At 51.5% G+C, this 16,680-nt stretch overlaps 1 protein-coding gene across 2 annotated transcripts in view; it reads left to right on the top strand.

Annotated features, from left to right (window-relative positions):
• LOC116953477 (yjeF N-terminal domain-containing 3) overlaps positions 1 to 16,680 on the top strand; it is a 105,305-nt gene that overhangs the window by 49,472 nt on the left and 39,153 nt on the right. The window contains exon 1 of one of the 2 annotated variants that reach the window (XM_032973710.2): positions 11,474 to 12,982. The exons of the other annotated variant lie outside the window; for it this stretch is intronic. Within the exon in view, the coding sequence (XP_032829601.2) occupies positions 12,897 to 12,982 (86 nt within the window). The 5' untranslated portion in view covers positions 11,474 to 12,896. Of the gene's footprint in view, positions 1 to 11,473; positions 12,983 to 16,680 lie in introns of those variants that run through there. 2 annotated transcript variants of the gene reach the window in all.

Here is a 16,680-nt window from a genome sequence, read left to right as displayed (position 1 = left end):
ATTAACATTCACCTTGGTGGAGCCGGTGGCGCGGCGGTTAGCGCACTGCGCGCCCGGCTGACATCAACGGTGAGTGATGTCTGAACGCCCCCCCCCCCCTCCCCCCTCACCCTCTCTCCTTCATCAACCCGCACTGACCAGAGCGGTGAAGTATGGTCAAGCAATCCCCGTGACTGACGTAGCGTGGGGGGGGGGGAGGCCTAGGTCCAGCAATGGAGAGGAGATACATGAGCTGTACATTTAACATCACGAGACTCAGGTTGCGAGCACGAATACCGGTCTTGGTTTGGTTCTGGCTCAATTCAATTATCCTCGCAGGGTCGTGAAAATGGGTACCACATTCTGGGAAGTTAAGCGGCTGATGCATATGTAGAGCATCTGTCCTGCCGTAATATTGGGGAATTTCTACCACTAGCTCAGGGATGGAAGATAATTGCTGGTCCGTGATCATTTGAGTGGGAAATCACTGTGCATTATTGAGCGTCGGCATTAAATATTGAACTTTCTCAGCTTTGTTCGTCTGTGAGTCTGTCAGTCAAAGCTCTCGAGCGATGCTCGTTGTGTGGACAAGGCGGAGGCTCATTCTGATTCTGACCAGAAAGGAATCAGCGACCTAACGGTATTGATTTGTGAGCCATATTTGACCCGTGACCCGTGACCTTTGACCTACATCACAACAATTTTTTCAACACTCTCATGCTATCCACTGTTTAGAAATTTTCGAAGCATCTCTCTCCAATATATTTTTGAGCTTAGAATTGGAAATTGTCTTCGAAAAATTGCAGAGTAGATTCGCAGACAATATTAAATGTTCCCGTCACAAAGTTGTTGCTTCAACGCCGACAAATTTCGCTACAGTTTCTCACAAAACCTGTCGGCCACGCAGCCTTCAGCGAGTGTATTATTTCATAAACATTGATTCCAGGACGAGCCAAACTCTGCACCGGCTTCGACACTCAGTGGCTCATCAGCAGATTCAGGCTTGATTTGATCAACTCTGGTGAACTGCAGATCTTGAATCAGGACCCAACGATATTGGATCCTGGTTCGATGCGAAATCCTCCTACTACGTAAGTCAAACTAATCATGGACATGAAGGCAATTCATGGCGCCGCTCATATCCTGGGTCTTGGCGCCGCGGATATCCTGGGCTCGAATCCGCATTTAAGTAGCCAGCGATTAAAACCCCGTTCACAAGTGTAGCCCGGTCACCAATGACTGCACAAAATGAAACACATTGCGCTATCTTATCTTGTTTTATATTTATCGAGCACCCTAGCTCAAGGCCCTTTACATTGTTTAAAAGTGGTAACAAAAACGTAGTGGTTTAGGTGGCAAGGGCAGTGCTAGGGGGTCGAGGAATGAGCGGCCGTGACAGAGGGCACGTGGAGGTCAAGAAAGGGCTGCAGGGGAGGGACGGGACGGAGTGGAGGGGCGAGGGGTGGGAAGAGGAAGGGAATGGGCGATGGAGAAGAGGTGGCGAGGTTTGAGAAAGTAACGGAAGGAGGTTAAAGGGGGACTATTTAAAGCACAGGGACAGTATTGAGTCTATGGACATTGTTTATGGGCAGTGCTGAGTCTATGGGCAGTGTTGAGTCTATGGACACTGTTGAGTCTATGGACAGTGTTGAGTCTATGCGCAGTGTTGAGTCTATGGGCAGTGCTGAGTCTATGGGCAGTGCTGATTCTATGGACAGTGCTGAGTCTATGGACAGTGCTGAGTCTATGGACAGTGTTGAGTCTATGGGCAGTGCTGAGTCTATGGACAGTGTTAAGTCTATGGGCAGTGCTGAGTCTATGGGCAGTGCTGAGTCTATGGACAGTGTTAAGTCTATGGACAGTGTTAAGTCTATGGGCAGTGTTAAGTCTATGGGCAGTGCTGTGTCTATGGGCAGTGTTGAGTCTATGGGCAGTGCTGAGTCTATGGGCAGTGCTGATTCTATGGACAGTGCTGAGTCTATGGACAGTGTTGAGTCTATGGGCAGTGCTGAGTCTATGGACAGTGTTAAGTCTATGGGCAGTGCTGAGTCTATGGGCAGTGCTGAGTCTATGGACAGTGTTAAGTCTATGGACAGTGTTAAGTCTATGGGCAGTGTTAAGTCTATGGGCAGTGCTGTGTCTATGGGTAGTGTTAAGTCTATGGGCAGTGCTGAGTCTATGGGCAGTGCTGAGTCTATGGGCAGTGTTGAGTCCACGGGCAGTGCTGAGTCTATGGGCAGTGCTGAGTCTATGGGCAGTGCTGAGTCTATGGGCAGTGCTGAGTCTATGGGCAGTGCTGAGTCTATGGGCAGTGTTGAGTCTATGGGCAGTGCTGAGTCTATGGGCAGTGTTGAGTATATGGGCAGTGTTGAGTCTATGGGCAGTGCTGAGTCTATGGGCAGTGCTGAGTCTATGGGCAGTGCTGAGTCTATGGGCAGTGCTGAGTCTATGGACAGTGTTGAGTCTATGGGCAGTGTTGAGTCTGTGGGCAGTGTTGAGTCGATGGACAGTGTTAAGTCTATGGGCAGTGCTGAGTCTATGGACAGTGTTGAGTCTATGGGCAGTGTTGACTCTATGGGCAGTGTTGAGTCTGTGGGCAGTGTTGAGTCTATGGACAGTGTTAAGTCTATGGGCAGTGCTGAGTCTATGGACAGTGTTGAGTCTATGGGCAGTGTTGAGTCTATGGGCAGTGCTGAGTCTATGGGCAGTGCTGATTCTATGGACAGTGCTGAGTCTATGGACAGTGCTGAGTCTATGGACAGTGTTGAGTCTATGGGCAGTGCTGAGTCTATGGACAGTGTTAAGTCTATGGGCAGTGCTGAGTCTATGGACAGTGCTGAGTCTATGGACAGTGTTGAGTCTATGGGCAGTGCTGAGTCTATGGACAGTGTTAAGTCTATGGGCAGTGCTGAGTCTATGGGCAGTGCTGAGTCTATGGACAGTGTTAAGTCTATGGACAGTGTTAAGTCTATGGGCAGTGTTAAGTCTATGGGCAGTGCTGTGTCTATGGGTAGTGTTAAGTCTATGGGCAGTGCTGAGTCTATGGGCAGTGCTGAGTCTATGGGCAGTGCTGAGTCTATGGGCAGTGCTGAGTCTATGGGCAGTGCTGAGTCTATGGGCAGTGCTGAGTCTATGGGCAGTGTTGAGTCTATGGGCAGTGCTGAGTCTATGGACAGTGTTGAGTCTATGGGCAGTGCTGAGTCTATGGACAGTGTTAAGTCTATGGGCAGTGCTGAGTCTATGGACAGTGCTGAGTCTATGGACAGTGTTGAGTCTATGGGCAGTGCTGAGTCTATGGACAGTGTTAAGTCTATGGGCAGTGCTGAGTCTATGGGCAGTGCTGAGTCTATGGACAGTGTTAAGTCTATGGACAGTGTTAAGTCTATGGGCAGTGTTAAGTCTATGGGCAGTGCTGTGTCTATGGGTAGTGTTAAGTCTATGGGCAGTGCTGAGTCTATGGGCAGTGCTGAGTCTATGGGCAGTGCTGAGTCTATGGGCAGTGCTGAGTCTATGGGCAGTGCTGAGTCTATGGGCAGTGCTGAGTCTATGGGCAGTGTTGAGTCTATGGGCAGTGCTGAGTCTATGGGCAGTGTTGAGTATATGGGCAGTGTTGAGTCTATGGGCAGTGCTGAGTCTATGGGCAGTGCTGAGTCTATGGGCAGTGCTGAGTCTATGGGCAGTGCTGAGTCTATGGACAGTGTTGAGTCTATGGGCAGTGTTGAGTCTGTGGGCAGTGTTGAGTCGATGGACAGTGTTAAGTCTATGGGCAGTGCTGAGTCTATGGACAGTGTTGAGTCTATGGGCAGTGTTGAGTCTATGGGCAGTGTTGAGTCTGTGGGCAGTGTTGAGTCTAAGGACAGTGTTAAGTCTATGGGCAGTGCTGAGTCTATGGACAGTGTTGAGTCTATGGGCAGTGTTGAGTCTATGGGCAGTGCTGAGTCTATGGGCAGTGCTGATTCTATGGACAGTGCTGAGTCTATGGACAGTGCTGAGTCTATGGACAGTGTTGAGTCTATGGGCAGTGCTGAGTCTATGGACAGTGTTAAGTCTATGGGCAGTGCTGAGTCTATGGGCAGTGCTGAGTCTATGGACAGTGTTAAGTCTATGGACAGTGTTAAGTCTATGGGCAGTGTTAAGTCTATGGGCAGTGTTAAGTCTATGGACAGTGCTGAGTCTATGGGCAGTGCTGAGTCTATGGGCAGTGTTGAGTCTATGGGCAGTGTTGAGTCTATGGACAGTGTTAAGTCTATGGGCAGTGTTGAGTCTATAGGCAGTGCTGAGTCTATGGGCAGTGTTGAGTCTGTGGGCAGTGCTGAGTCTATGGGCAGTGTTGAGTCTATGGGCAGTGCTGAGTCTATGGGCAGTGTTGAGTCTATGGGCAGTGCTGAGTCTATGGGGGGTGCTGAGTCTATGGGCAGTGCTGAGTCTATGAGCAGTGCTGAGTCTATGGGCAGTGCTGAGTCTATGGGCAGTGCTGAGTCTATGGGCAGTGCTGAGTCTATGGACAGTGTTGAGTCTATGGGCAGTGTTGAGTCTGTGGGCAGTGTTGAGTCTATGGGCAGTGCTGATTATATGGACAGTGCTGAGTCTATGGACAGTGCTGAGTCTATGGACAGTGTTGAGTCTATGGGCAGTGCTGAGTCTATGGACAGTGTTAAGTCTATGGGCAGTGCTGAGTCTATGGGCAGTGCTGAGTCTATGGACAGTGTTAAATCTATGGACAGTGTTAAGTCTATGGGCAGTGTTAAGTCTATGGGCAGTGCTGTGTCTATGGGCAGTGTTAAGTCTATGTGCAGTGCTGAGTCTATGGGCAGTGCTAAGTCTATGGGCAGTGCTGAGTCTATGGGCAGTGTTGAGTCTATGGGCAGTGTTGAGTCTATGGGCAGTGCTGAGTCTATGGGCAGTGTTGAGTCTATGGGCAGTGCTGAGTCTATGGGCAGTGTTGAGTCTATGGGCAGTGTTGAGTCTATGGGCAGTGCTGAGTCTATGGGCAGTGCTGAGTCTATGGGCAGTGCTGAGTCTATGGGCAGTGCTGAGTCTATGGGCAGTGCTGATTCTATGGACAGTGCTGAGTCTATGGACAGTGCTGAGTCTATGGACAGTGTTGAGTCTATGGGCAGTGCTGAGTTTATGGACAGTGTTAAGTCTATGGGCAGTGCTGAGTCTATGGGTAGTGCTGAGTCTATGGACAGTGTTAAGTCTATGGACAGTGTTAAGTCTATGGGCAGTGTTAAGTCTATGGGCAGTGCTGTGTCTATGGGCAGTGTTAAGTCTATGGGCAGTGCTGAGTCTATGGGCAGTGCTGAGTCTATGGGCAGTGTTGAGTCTATGGGCAGTGCTGAGTCTATGGGCAGTGCTGAGTCTATGGGCAGTGCTGAGTCTATGGGCAGTGCTGAGTCTATGGGCAGTGCTGAGTCTATGGGCAGTGTGGAGTCTATGGGCAGTGCTGAGTCTATGGGCAGTGTTGAGTATATGGGCAGTGTTGAGTCTATGGGCAGTGCTGAGTCTATGGGCAGTGCTGAGTCTATGGGCAGTGCTGAGTCTATGGGCAGTGCTCAGTCTATGGGTAGTGCTGAGTCTATGGACAGTGTTGAGTCTATTGGCAGTGTTGAGTTTGTTGGCAGTGTTGAGTCTATGGACAGTGTTGAGTCTATGGGCAGTGTTGAGTCTATGGGCAGTGCTGATTCTATGGACAGTGCTGAGTCTATGGACAGTGCTGAGTCTATGGACAGTGTTGAGTCTATGGGCAGTGCTGAGTCTATGGACAGTGTTAAGTCTATGGGCAGTGCTGAGTCTATGGGCAGTGCTGAGTCTATGGACAGTGTTAAGTCTATGGACAGTGTTGAGTCTATGGGCAGTGTTGAGTCTATGGGCAGTGCTGAGTCTATGGGCAGTGCTGAGTCTATGGGCAGTGTTGAGTCTATGGGCAGTGTTGAGTCTATGGGCAGTGCTGAGTCTATGGGCAGTGTTGAGTCTATGGGCAGTGCTGAGTCTATGGGCAGTGCTGAGTCTATGGGCAGTGCTGAGTCTATGGGCAGTGCTGAGTCTATGGGCAGTGCTGAGTCTATGGGCAGTGTTGAGTCTATGGGCAGTGCTGAGTCTATGGGCAGTGTTGAGTATATGGGCAGTGTTGAGTCTATGGGCAGTGCTGAGTCTATGGGCAGTGCTGAGTCTATGGGCAGTGCTGAGTCTATGGGCAGTGCTCAGTCTATGGGTAGTGCTGAGTCTATGGACAGTGTTGAGTCTATTGGCAGTGTTGAGTTTGTTGGCAGTGTTGAGTCTATGGACAGTGTTGAGTCTATGGGCAGTGCTGAGTCTATGGGCAGTGCTGATTCTATGGACAGTGCTGAGTCTATGGACAGTGCTGAGTCTATGGACAGTGTTGAGTCTATGGGCAGTGCTGAGTCTATGGACAGTGTTAAGTCTATGGGCAGTGCTGAGTCTATGGGCAGTGCTGAGTCTATGGACAGTGTTAAGTCTATGGACAGTGTTAAGTCTATGGGCAGTGTTAAGTCTATGGGCAGTGCTGAGTCTATGGGCAGTGTTGAGTCTATGGGCAGTGTTGAGTCTATGGGCAGTGCTGAGTCTATGGGCAGTGCTGAGTCTATGGGCAGTGTTGAGTCTATGGGCAGTGCTGAGTCTATGGGCAGTGCTGAGTCTATGGGCAGTGCTGAGTCTATGGGCAGTGCTGAGTCTATGGGCAGTGCTGAGTCTATGGGCAGTGTTGAGTCTATGGGCAGTGCTGAGTCTATGGGCAGTGCTGAGTCTATGGGCAGTGCTGAGTCTATGGGCAGTGTTGAGTCTATGGGCAGTGTTGAGTCTATGGGCAGTGCTGAGTCTATGGGCAGTGTTGAGTATATGGGCAGTGTTGAGTCTATGGGCAGTGCTGAGTCTATGGGCAGTGCTGAGTCTATGGGCAGTGCTGAGTCTATGGGCAGTGCTCAGTCTATGGGTAGTGCTGAGTCTATGGACAGTGTTGAGTCTATTGGCAGTGTTGAGTTTGTTGGCAGTGTTGAGTCTATGGACAGTGTTGAGTCTATGGGCAGTGCTGAGTCTATGGGCAGTGCTGATTCTATGGACAGTGCTGAGTCTATGGACAGTGCTGAGTCTATGGACAGTGTTGAGTCTATGGGCAGTGCTGAGTCTATGGACAGTGTTAAGTCTATGGGCAGTGCTGAGTCTATGGGCAGTGCTGAGTCTATGGACAGTGTTAAGTCTATGGACAGTGTTAAGTCTATGGGCAGTGTTAAGTCTATGGGCAGTGCTGAGTCTATGGGCAGTGCTGAGTCTATGGGCAGTGTTGAGTCTATGGGCAGTGTTGAGTCTATGGGCAGTGCTGAGTCTATGGGCAGTGCTGAGTCTATGGGCAGTGTTGAGTCTATGGGCAGTGTTGAGTCTATGGGCAGTGCTGAGTCTATAGGCAGTGCTGAGTCTATGGGCAGTGTTGAGTCTGTTGGCAGTGTTGAGTCTATGGACAGTGTTGAGTCTATGGGCAGTGCTGAGTCTATGGGCAGTGCTGATTCTATGGACAGTGCTGAGTCTATGGACAGTGCTGAGTCTATGGACAGTGTTGAGTCTATGGGCAGTGCTGAGTCTATGGACAGTGTTAAGTCTATGGGCAGTGCTGAGTCTATGGGCAGTGCTGAGTCTATGGACAGTGTTAAGTCTATGGACAGTGTTAAGTCTATGGGCAGTGTTAAGTCTATGGGCAGTGCTGAGTCTATGGGCAGTGCTGAGTCTATGGGCAGTGTTGAGTCTATGGGCAGTGTTGAGTCTATGGGCAGTGCTGAGTCTATGGGCAGTGTTGAGTCTATGGGCAGTGTTGAGTCTATGGGCAGTGTTGAGTCTATGGGCAGTGCTGAGTCTATAGGCAGTGCTGAGTCTATGGGCAGTGTTGAGTCTATGGGCAGTGCTGAGTCTTTGGGCAGTGTTGAGTCTATGGGCAGTGCTGAGTCTATGGGCAGTGTTGAGTCTATGGGCAGTGTTGAGTCTATGGGCAGTGCTGAGTCTATGGGCAGTGCTGAGTCTATGGGCAGTGCTGAGTCTATGGGCAGTGCTGAGTCTATGGACAGTGTTATGTCTATGGGCAGTGTTAAGTCTATGGGCAGTGCTGAGTCTATGGGCAGTGTTGAGTCTATGGGCAGTGCTGAGTCTATGGGCAGTGCTGAGTCTATGGACAGTGTTAAGTCTATGGGTAGTGCTGAGTCTATGGGCAGTGCTGAGTCTATGGGCAGTGTTGAGTCTATGGGCAGTGCTGAGTCTATGGGCAGTGTTGAGTCTATGGGCAGTGTTGAGTCTATGGGCAGTGCTGAGTCTATAGGCAGTGCTGAGTCTATGGGCAGTGTTGAGTCTATGGGCAGTGCTGAGTCTTTGGGCAGTGTTGAGTCTATGGGCAGTGCTGAGTCTATGGGCAGTGTTGAGTCTATGGGCAGTGTTGAGTCTATGGGCAGTGCTGAGTCTATGGGCAGTGCTGAGTCTATGGGCAGTGCTGAGTCTATGGGCAGTGCTGAGTCTATGGACAGTGTTAAGTCTATGGGTAGTGCTGAGTCTATGGGCAGTGCTGAGTCTATGGGCAGTGTTGAGTCTATGGGCAGTGCTGAGTCTATGGACAGTGTTAAGTCTATGGGCAGTGCTGAGTCTATGGGCAGTGTTGAGTCTATGGGCAGTGCTGAGTCTATGGGCAGTGTTGAGTCTATGGGCAGTGTTGAGTCTAAGGGCAGTGCTGAGTCTATGGGCAGTGCTGAGTCTATGGGCAGTGCTGAGTCTATGGACAGTGTTATGTCTATGGGCAGTGTTAAGTCTATGGGCAGTGCTGAGTCTATGGGCAGTGTTGAGTCTATGGGCAGTGCTGAGTCTATGGGCAGTGCTGAGTCTATGGACAGTGTTAAGTCTATGGGTAGTGCTGAGTCTATGGGCAGTGCTGAGTCTATGGGCAGTGTTAAGTCTATGGGCAGTGTTAAGTCTATGGGCAGTGTTAAGTCTATGGGCAGTGTTGAGTCTATGGGCAGTGCTGAGTCTATGGGCAGTGTTGAGTCTATGGGCAGTACCCATCCTCAACTCCTAAAGCTTCCCCTCTTCTCCATCGCCCATTCTCTTCCTCTTCCCTCCACTCGCCCCTCCACTCCTTCCCGTCCCTCTCCTACTCATTTGTGATGCCTCTAAGTACCCCTCTATCGCTGTCACTCATGTCCTCCAATACGTTGTAGCACTCCCCCTGTCAACTGCATCATTGCGTTCCGCGTCACCGTTTTGTAAGCTGTCATAGAGCGCCTTGTGAGTGAAGGCGCGCTCTGTATACAAATATAAATTATTATTAGATCACCGAATTGCTTTAGAGCCCGTTACTCGCTGTACGCGACTCCGAGAATCAAAAGCCTCCGTTGCTTCGACTGCCACGTGACACGGCCGTCATTAAGGCGTGTGACCGGAACTACGTCAGATGCCGGGCGCGGTGTCTGTGACGTCGCCACGGTCGCCGCTTGCCCACGCCGCGAGGCGCGCCTCTTCGTCGCCTGCCAATCGAAACACCAACCCCGCTTCGTAACTCACGGACTCGATTCGGTGGCATTAAGCGAGCACGACAAATGTAGGTGTGACGGTTGCGTTCTGTGTCAAGGTGCGGTCGTCGTCGTTGAATCGGGCTGAGAACATCAACTCGCTACACTTGAGAGTCTATGGGTCTCTCTGTGTGGAGTCATCTTCGACCGTTCCGAGACCATCAACTCAATGCACCTGGCAATTCGGTTCAATCGCTGGTGGGCGACTGAAATTCCAGACTCGTACCCAGGCCCCCAGCAGTGCCGGCTCAGTGTCTGTGAGCCTGGTCATTGTGAGCCACGAACACCCCCCACCCCCACCCCCCACCCCCCGTGCGCGCGACCTCGGCAATGCGGGGCCCTGAGACGGCACGCGCCTCCCTCCCTGCACGTGCATCGCCCGTCACCATGGCAACTGCCTCTCTCCATCTCATTTCTCCGCGTTGCCCCGGCAACCGCTGCCTATAGGCACGCTTAGCGTCAAGGGACGTGGACAGGGTGGGGGGAGGGGAGGGGGGGTGATTTTGGTGGTGGTGGTGGTGGTGTTGGTGGTGGTGATAGGAGTTTGTGGTGGTTGCAGTGGTGGTGGTGGTTGCAGTGATGATGATGGCGGTGATGTTGACGGTGATAATAATGGTGCTGGTGGTGGTGTTGATGGTGCTGGTGGTGGTATTGATGTTGACAGGGATGCCAGTGGCAGTGATGATAACGGATTCGACGGTGGATTCGGTGGTCACGGCGGTTGTGTTGGTGGTGGTCGTGGTGGTTAGCGCTACGCTGCGCTACGATCCCCGGCGACCCGAGTTCGATTCCCGCTCGCGGCCAAGACCAGTAACGATTATCTGAACCGGTGCTGGGCCTCCCCCCAAGGTAGCCTCAAATGAGTACCTGGTGCGGTGTGCAAACATCGCAACTTCGGGGAGCCAAAGTCGGCCGGGCGTGGTGCTGGCCACCCACCCCCTCGTGTACCGTGCCGGCCTTCATAGGTGCTACTCGCTAACAGCACTTGCCCCAACAGTTTGTTAAGGCTACACGGGGGATATTTGTCCTGGTGGTGGTGGTATTAAAGGCAATGTTGGTGGTGGTTGGTGGTGGTACTGTCAGGGGTGATGGTGGTGGCTTTGAAGGCAATGTTAGTGGTGGTGGTGGTGTTGACAGTGGTGATGGTTGTGGCTTTGAAGGCAATGTTAGTGATGGTGGTGGCAGTGGTGATGGTGGTGGTGGCGTTGAAGAGGGTTGCTTGCACGGTCAGTGTACGTGGAACCACTTTAATCGTGGGCGAGCGTGACGCTGACGACGATGTGAGCAGTGATGATTGAAAGCAGCGCTGAGCGCGAGGGAGACACGGAGAGAGAGAGAGAGGAGATGCAGGACACGACAGACGGTGGCCGCTGGAAGAGAGTGACGGCGGGAGGCGGATGAAAGGGACAGAGAGACACTTGGGAGACGAAAAGAGATGGAGAGAGAGACACCTGCAGGGAGATGGAGAGAGAGAGACACCTGCAGGGAGATGGATAGAGAGACACTTGGGAGACGAAGAGAGATGGACAGAGAGACACTTGGGAGACGAAGAGAGATGGACAGAGAGACACCTGCAGGAAGATGAGACGCGACGCAGCGGGAAGGCAGAGGGACCTAGATAGAGATGCATCCCTACATTTAAGTGGCAGTGAGAGAGTAAATGAGAGTGGGGAGGGGTGAACAGAGCGAGAAGCATTAACCGATACACCACACATGTACAAAGATCCCCCGTATAGCCTTAACAGACTGTTGGGGGAAGTGCTGTTAGCGAGCACCTATGAAGGCCGGCAGGGCGCACGAGGGGGTCTGTGGCCAGCACCACGCCCGGCCGCTTTTGTCTCCCTCGCGGTGATGTTTACACATCGCACCGGGCACTCATTTGGGGCTGAGTCGACCTAGGGGAGGCCCAAGACCGGTTCAAATAATCGTCATCGGTGTTGGCCGCGTGCAGGAATTGAACTCGGGTCAACCGGGTTCGTAGCGCAGCGCGCTAACCGCTACATCACCGCTCCCCCACACCACACACACACAGACAGAGCCGAGAGCAGTGTCTAGGGTCAGACTGCTCATAGCCAATTTCCGAGACGTATTATATTCATTTTTTTACCCCTGGCTGTATGCTTCATATTGAAATAAATGAATAGGTGGTAGTGATGATGATGGTGATGATGGTGGTGATGCGTGCGCATTGATCATCACACCGCGCGCGGACCGTAAACACATCCCGGGTGCGTGCGCGAGCGAAGTGCCCGTGGCTCCGAGCCGGCAATCCGTGACACGGCACCTCCTGGCGTGCTCTGCCTCTCTCTCGTGCTCGCGCGGCCAGACACGGACACAACCCTGTACGACGGCAAAGCGCACGCGCAACGCTCGTACGCATATATTCACACGCGCGCGCACACGCACCGGCACGCGCGCCAACAGACACAGTCACACACGCGCGCACGCACAGACACGCGCGCATGCACAGTCACACACGCGCGCACGCACAGTCACACACGCGCGCACGCACAGTCACACACGCGCGCACGCACAGTCACACACGCGCGCACGCACAGTCACACACGCGTGCACGCACAGACACGCACGCGCACACGCACAGACACACGCGCGCACGCACAGACACGCGCGCACACGCACAGACACACGCGCGCACGCACAGACACGCACACGCACATACACACGTGCACACGCACAGACACACACGCGCACACTCACAGACACACGCGCACGCACGCACGCACGCAATGGGCTTCTATAAAAAATGAATCAAAATTTACATTGAAGCTGCCGGCAGAAAATCGTGTGCGTTTCTCTCTCTCTCGTGGGGAACGGGTTTTGTGTTTTATTATTTGCTGGCCGCGCGCGGTCGAGCTTGAAAGAGCGAGCACTGCTCCGAGCGCCCCGGTTTGCGGAGACATCGGAGCGTTTCGGAACCGATGGCAATTGTTTTGTAAATAACAACAACGACGACAATAAGAGCAACAGAAATAATAGCGACGCAATATTGCGGTTCAGATTATCTTTTCCAAAAAAAATAGCGCATTCGTGTTGAATTGTGGAGAGAGAGAGAGAACGAGAGAAAGGAAGAGAGAAAATAGAATCAACATTTCTTGTACTACTAGACACACACACATATTTTGTTGTAAATTTAGAATCGGGTCCACTGAATTAATTTATTTCTGGGCTTCAGTCAACAACAACATCATCATCATCATCAGCAGCAGCAGCATCATCATCAGCAGCAACGTCGGCGGTATCAAGCAGCGAACCCGCGACAGTTCCACGCGCTGGGGGGAATTCTCCGCTCGCTCGAAAGTGGACGCGTTGGGGGTGCAGCGTACGGGAGGGGGAAGGAGGATGCAGCAGATTTTGGCGAAACTTGGCAAGTCGACGGAGGAGCACCTCGTCGTGAGTGCCCCGCCCTCCGAGAGGCGATGTATCAGGTAACGGGCAACAGACGAGGTTTGACGCGCAGTCGTAAGGCTGCCGCAGGCCTATATCTATAATAGAGAGAGGGGGGAGGGAGGTTTGGTTGGGTCAGATCGCGTAAAAATAGAAAATGCGTCGTTAAAACCCCGCCACCGCCCCAGACGCAGTCAATTAGTGAGGTTCGTCACGTTAACGGAACGTGGCAAAATTCGTTGCTGCTTCAGAGCAACATTCACAAACGTCGCGGGTTCTCACTCTCCAGCAACACAACCGGGCGTCGCTGTACCCGTAACGAACTGGCCACGTTTTGTTTACGTGACGAATCTTATCTAATTGGCTGTGTCGCGTGGTGGCGGGTTTAACTCGATCTAACCCCAAAAGCTCTATTATGGAGGTGTTGTGAACGCATGCAAGAGAGAGAGAGGAGGTGTTGTGGTGCATCACGGTGGCTAGGAGATATTATCCACCTCGCCAGGTATACAGGAGGTTGTGGGTTCGATTCCGACCATGACGCCTGCTGTATATTTGGATCTAACCCTAAAAAAAAACATTAGAGCGAACCCAGACTCAGTTGAACACGTCCTAGGGCTTTCGCGACCAATATTATCCGTAAAAATAAAGTTCGTTGTGTTTCCATCTGGCTACTCGCCTGACGAATTTGGTTGTAATCACCAGCGAAAACGTCGAATTGTAAATGCCCTGGCTTTACTCTCCAACACAGCGGTGTTGCTGAAGTGGTAACTTAATCGGCACGCTTTGTTTACTTCCACACGAACCTTACTAAATTGGCTGTGTCGGGTGGTGGCGGTGGGTTTTAACGACACAATGATATTTTTACGCCATCTAACTGGAACATAAAAAAACCGCTTTAGAACGAACCCAGATTCCTCCACTCAGCGACGGCACCGTCGCTTCTTTAACCGAAGGCGTCTCACACCGGTGCCGATTGCTGATTTAATCGACGAGTGAGTGGAGATTCTGAAACGTCAAGGCAAAAAAGAAAACCTCTCCGTCTCTCTCTCTCACTTCGCCCAGCAGCAATGACCGCCGAGGTGAAGTATGGTCATATCGCCCGCCACGTGACCGTCATGCACTACGCAGTTTGGAGACTCGGTCAAACAGACACAGATGTGTTTAGTGGCGATCTGATTACCTCTACTGTGCACTCCCATTGTGTTGTTGTTGTTTGTTGTTGTGGCTTTCTGACTCGCCCCTACTGGACATCTGTGAGAAAATAAAAAGAGCTTCATAGCTCATCGGATTTCTCGAGGACAAATAAATATCATGATGATTCTGATCTCCTCCGGCATCACCATCATCATCATCCCCGTTACTTTGAAAACTCCAGAAAGCAACGGCAGAGTACACGTGGGTCAACGACTGCCGTGGCGTCTAAAATCATCACTCATCGAGTCATCAATAATTGCCACCGATAGGAGCGACGAAGCTCTTATTTTCTCACAGATGTCCAGTTGGGGCGAGTCAGAAAGCCACAACAACAACAACAAAACACAATGGGAATGCAGAGTAGAGCCAAGCAGATCGCCACTAAACACATCTGTGTCTGTTTGACCGAGTCTCCAAACTGCGCAGTGCATGACGGTCACGTGGCGGGCGATATGACCATACTTCACCTCGGCGGTCAGTGCGGCTGTGCGAAGAGAGAGAGAGACACGGGGATGTTTTCTTTTGAATTGACGTCTTAGAATCGCCACTCACTCGTAGAGTAAATCAGCAATCGGCACCGGTGTGAGACGCCTTCAGTGAAAGAAGCGGCGGTGCCTTCATTGAGCGGAGAAGTCTGGGATTCCCTATAAAGATGTGTGTGTGTGTTTTTTATTAGGTTAGATCACGTAATTATAAATGTGTCGTTACAACCCGCCACCACCCGACACACCACCAGCCCAATTGAGTAAGGTTTGTCAAAAGTAATCAAACCGTGCCGATGCGTTGCTAGTTCCCGCAGCAGCAACAGCGGCGGCGGCGGCGTGTTGGAGAGAGGACCCACACGACGTTTACAATCCTAGAGTTCGCCGGTGACCACAAATCCCAGCTTGGAATCGAACCCGAGTGACCTGGGGGGCGGAGGGGGGTCGTCACACCTGCTCAGGGATGGGCTATTGCTGAGTTCAATATTGATTTTAAGCTTTCGTGACTGCAGGAATCCACACTCTCTGGTTCTTTCGGTAAAGTCGTCACGTAGGTAGAAAATAATAATAAAAGAACACGACGTTTCGGCCGCAACAATCGGAAGGCGATTGCCGAGGGGGTGGAGAGTCGGGGAAGAAAAGTGTCGCGTTCGAGATGTGGCGTGGACAACTCTTGAGCTGCGAGCGCGCGCAGGTGTGTGAATTAGTGTCTGTGTGTGTGTGTGTGAATGTGTGTGTGTGTGAATTAGTGTCTGTGTGTGTGTGTGTCTGTGTGTGTGAATTAGTGTCTGTGTGTGTGAATTAGTGTCTGTGTGTGTGTGTGAATGTGTCTGTGTGTGTGAATTAGTGTCTGTGTGTGAATGTGTCTGTGTGTGTGAATTAGTGTCTGTGTGTGTGTGAATGTGTCTGTGTGTGTGAATTAGTGTCTGTGTGTGTGAATGTGTCTGTGTGTGTGAATTAGTGTCTGTGTGTTTGTGTGTGTGAATGTGTCTGAATTAGTGTGTCTGTGTGTGAATGAGTGTCCCTGTGCGTGTGAATTAGTGTCTGTGTGTGTGTGAATGAGTGTCTGTGTGTGAATGAGTGTGTCTGTGTGTGTGAATGAGTGTGTCTGTGTGTGTAAATGAGTGTGTCTGTGTGTGTGAATGATCGTGTCTGTGTGTGTGAATGTGTGTGTGTTGTGGGGAGCGATAGTGTAGCGGTTAGCGCGCTGCGCTATGAACCTGGCGACCCGGGTTCGATTCCCGCTCACGGCCAACACCAGTGACGATTATCTGAACCGGTCCCGGGCCTCCCCTAGCTCGACTCAGCCTCAAATGAGTACCTGGTGCGGTGTGTAAACATCGCCACTGGGGGAGACAAAGGCGGCCGGGCGTGGTGTTGGTCCAGCCACCCCTTCGTGCGCCTTGTCAGCCTTCATAGGTGCAACTCGCTAGCAACAGCACTTGCCCCAAAAGTCTGCGTAGGCTTTACGGCGGGGAGGGGATCTTCGTCCTTTGTTGTCGTAAATATGCGCCGAGCATCCAGAAGTTGAATTCCCACCCATGATCATCACCATCGCCAAACACCTCCAGTCTAACCGGCCTTATCGCGCCCGTGACACACATTAAAAGAACCACTGATCCAAAGCAGCTGCTCTTAACAAAAGGTTATCGGCGCAATTTTTCATTTTTGTAAATTAACAGCAATAAAAAAAGTTGTCCGATACGTGAACGATGTTTTATTGGCGCAAGATTGAACACGTAAAAATGCAATTTAAAACATAATTTGTTTTAAAGCCACAACCATTCTCTCTCTTCTGCTTGACTGATTGACTCCACCACGGATGGTTGACGCATGGAATTCGCTCATTCATCACCCACGTGGTGGACTCGTCATCTCATCCACACTGCGTTACACCACCACCACCACCACACTGTGTTACACCACCACCACGACACTGTGTTACACCACCACACTGCGTTACACCACCACCACCACACTGCGTTACACCACCACCACCACACTGTGTTACACCACCACCACACTGTGTTACACCACCACCACACTGTGTTACACCACCACCA

Source organism: Petromyzon marinus, chromosome 52 (genome assembly GCF_048934315.1).
Source record: "Petromyzon marinus isolate PM22_M1 ecotype Great Lakes invasive population chromosome 52, UKy_Petmar_22M1.pri1.0, whole genome shotgun sequence".
Taxonomy (NCBI): domain Eukaryota; kingdom Metazoa; phylum Chordata; class Hyperoartia; order Petromyzontiformes; family Petromyzontidae; genus Petromyzon; species Petromyzon marinus.
Note: the sequence above shows the minus strand (reverse complement) of the source record. Positions and strands in the feature narration are given on the sequence as shown.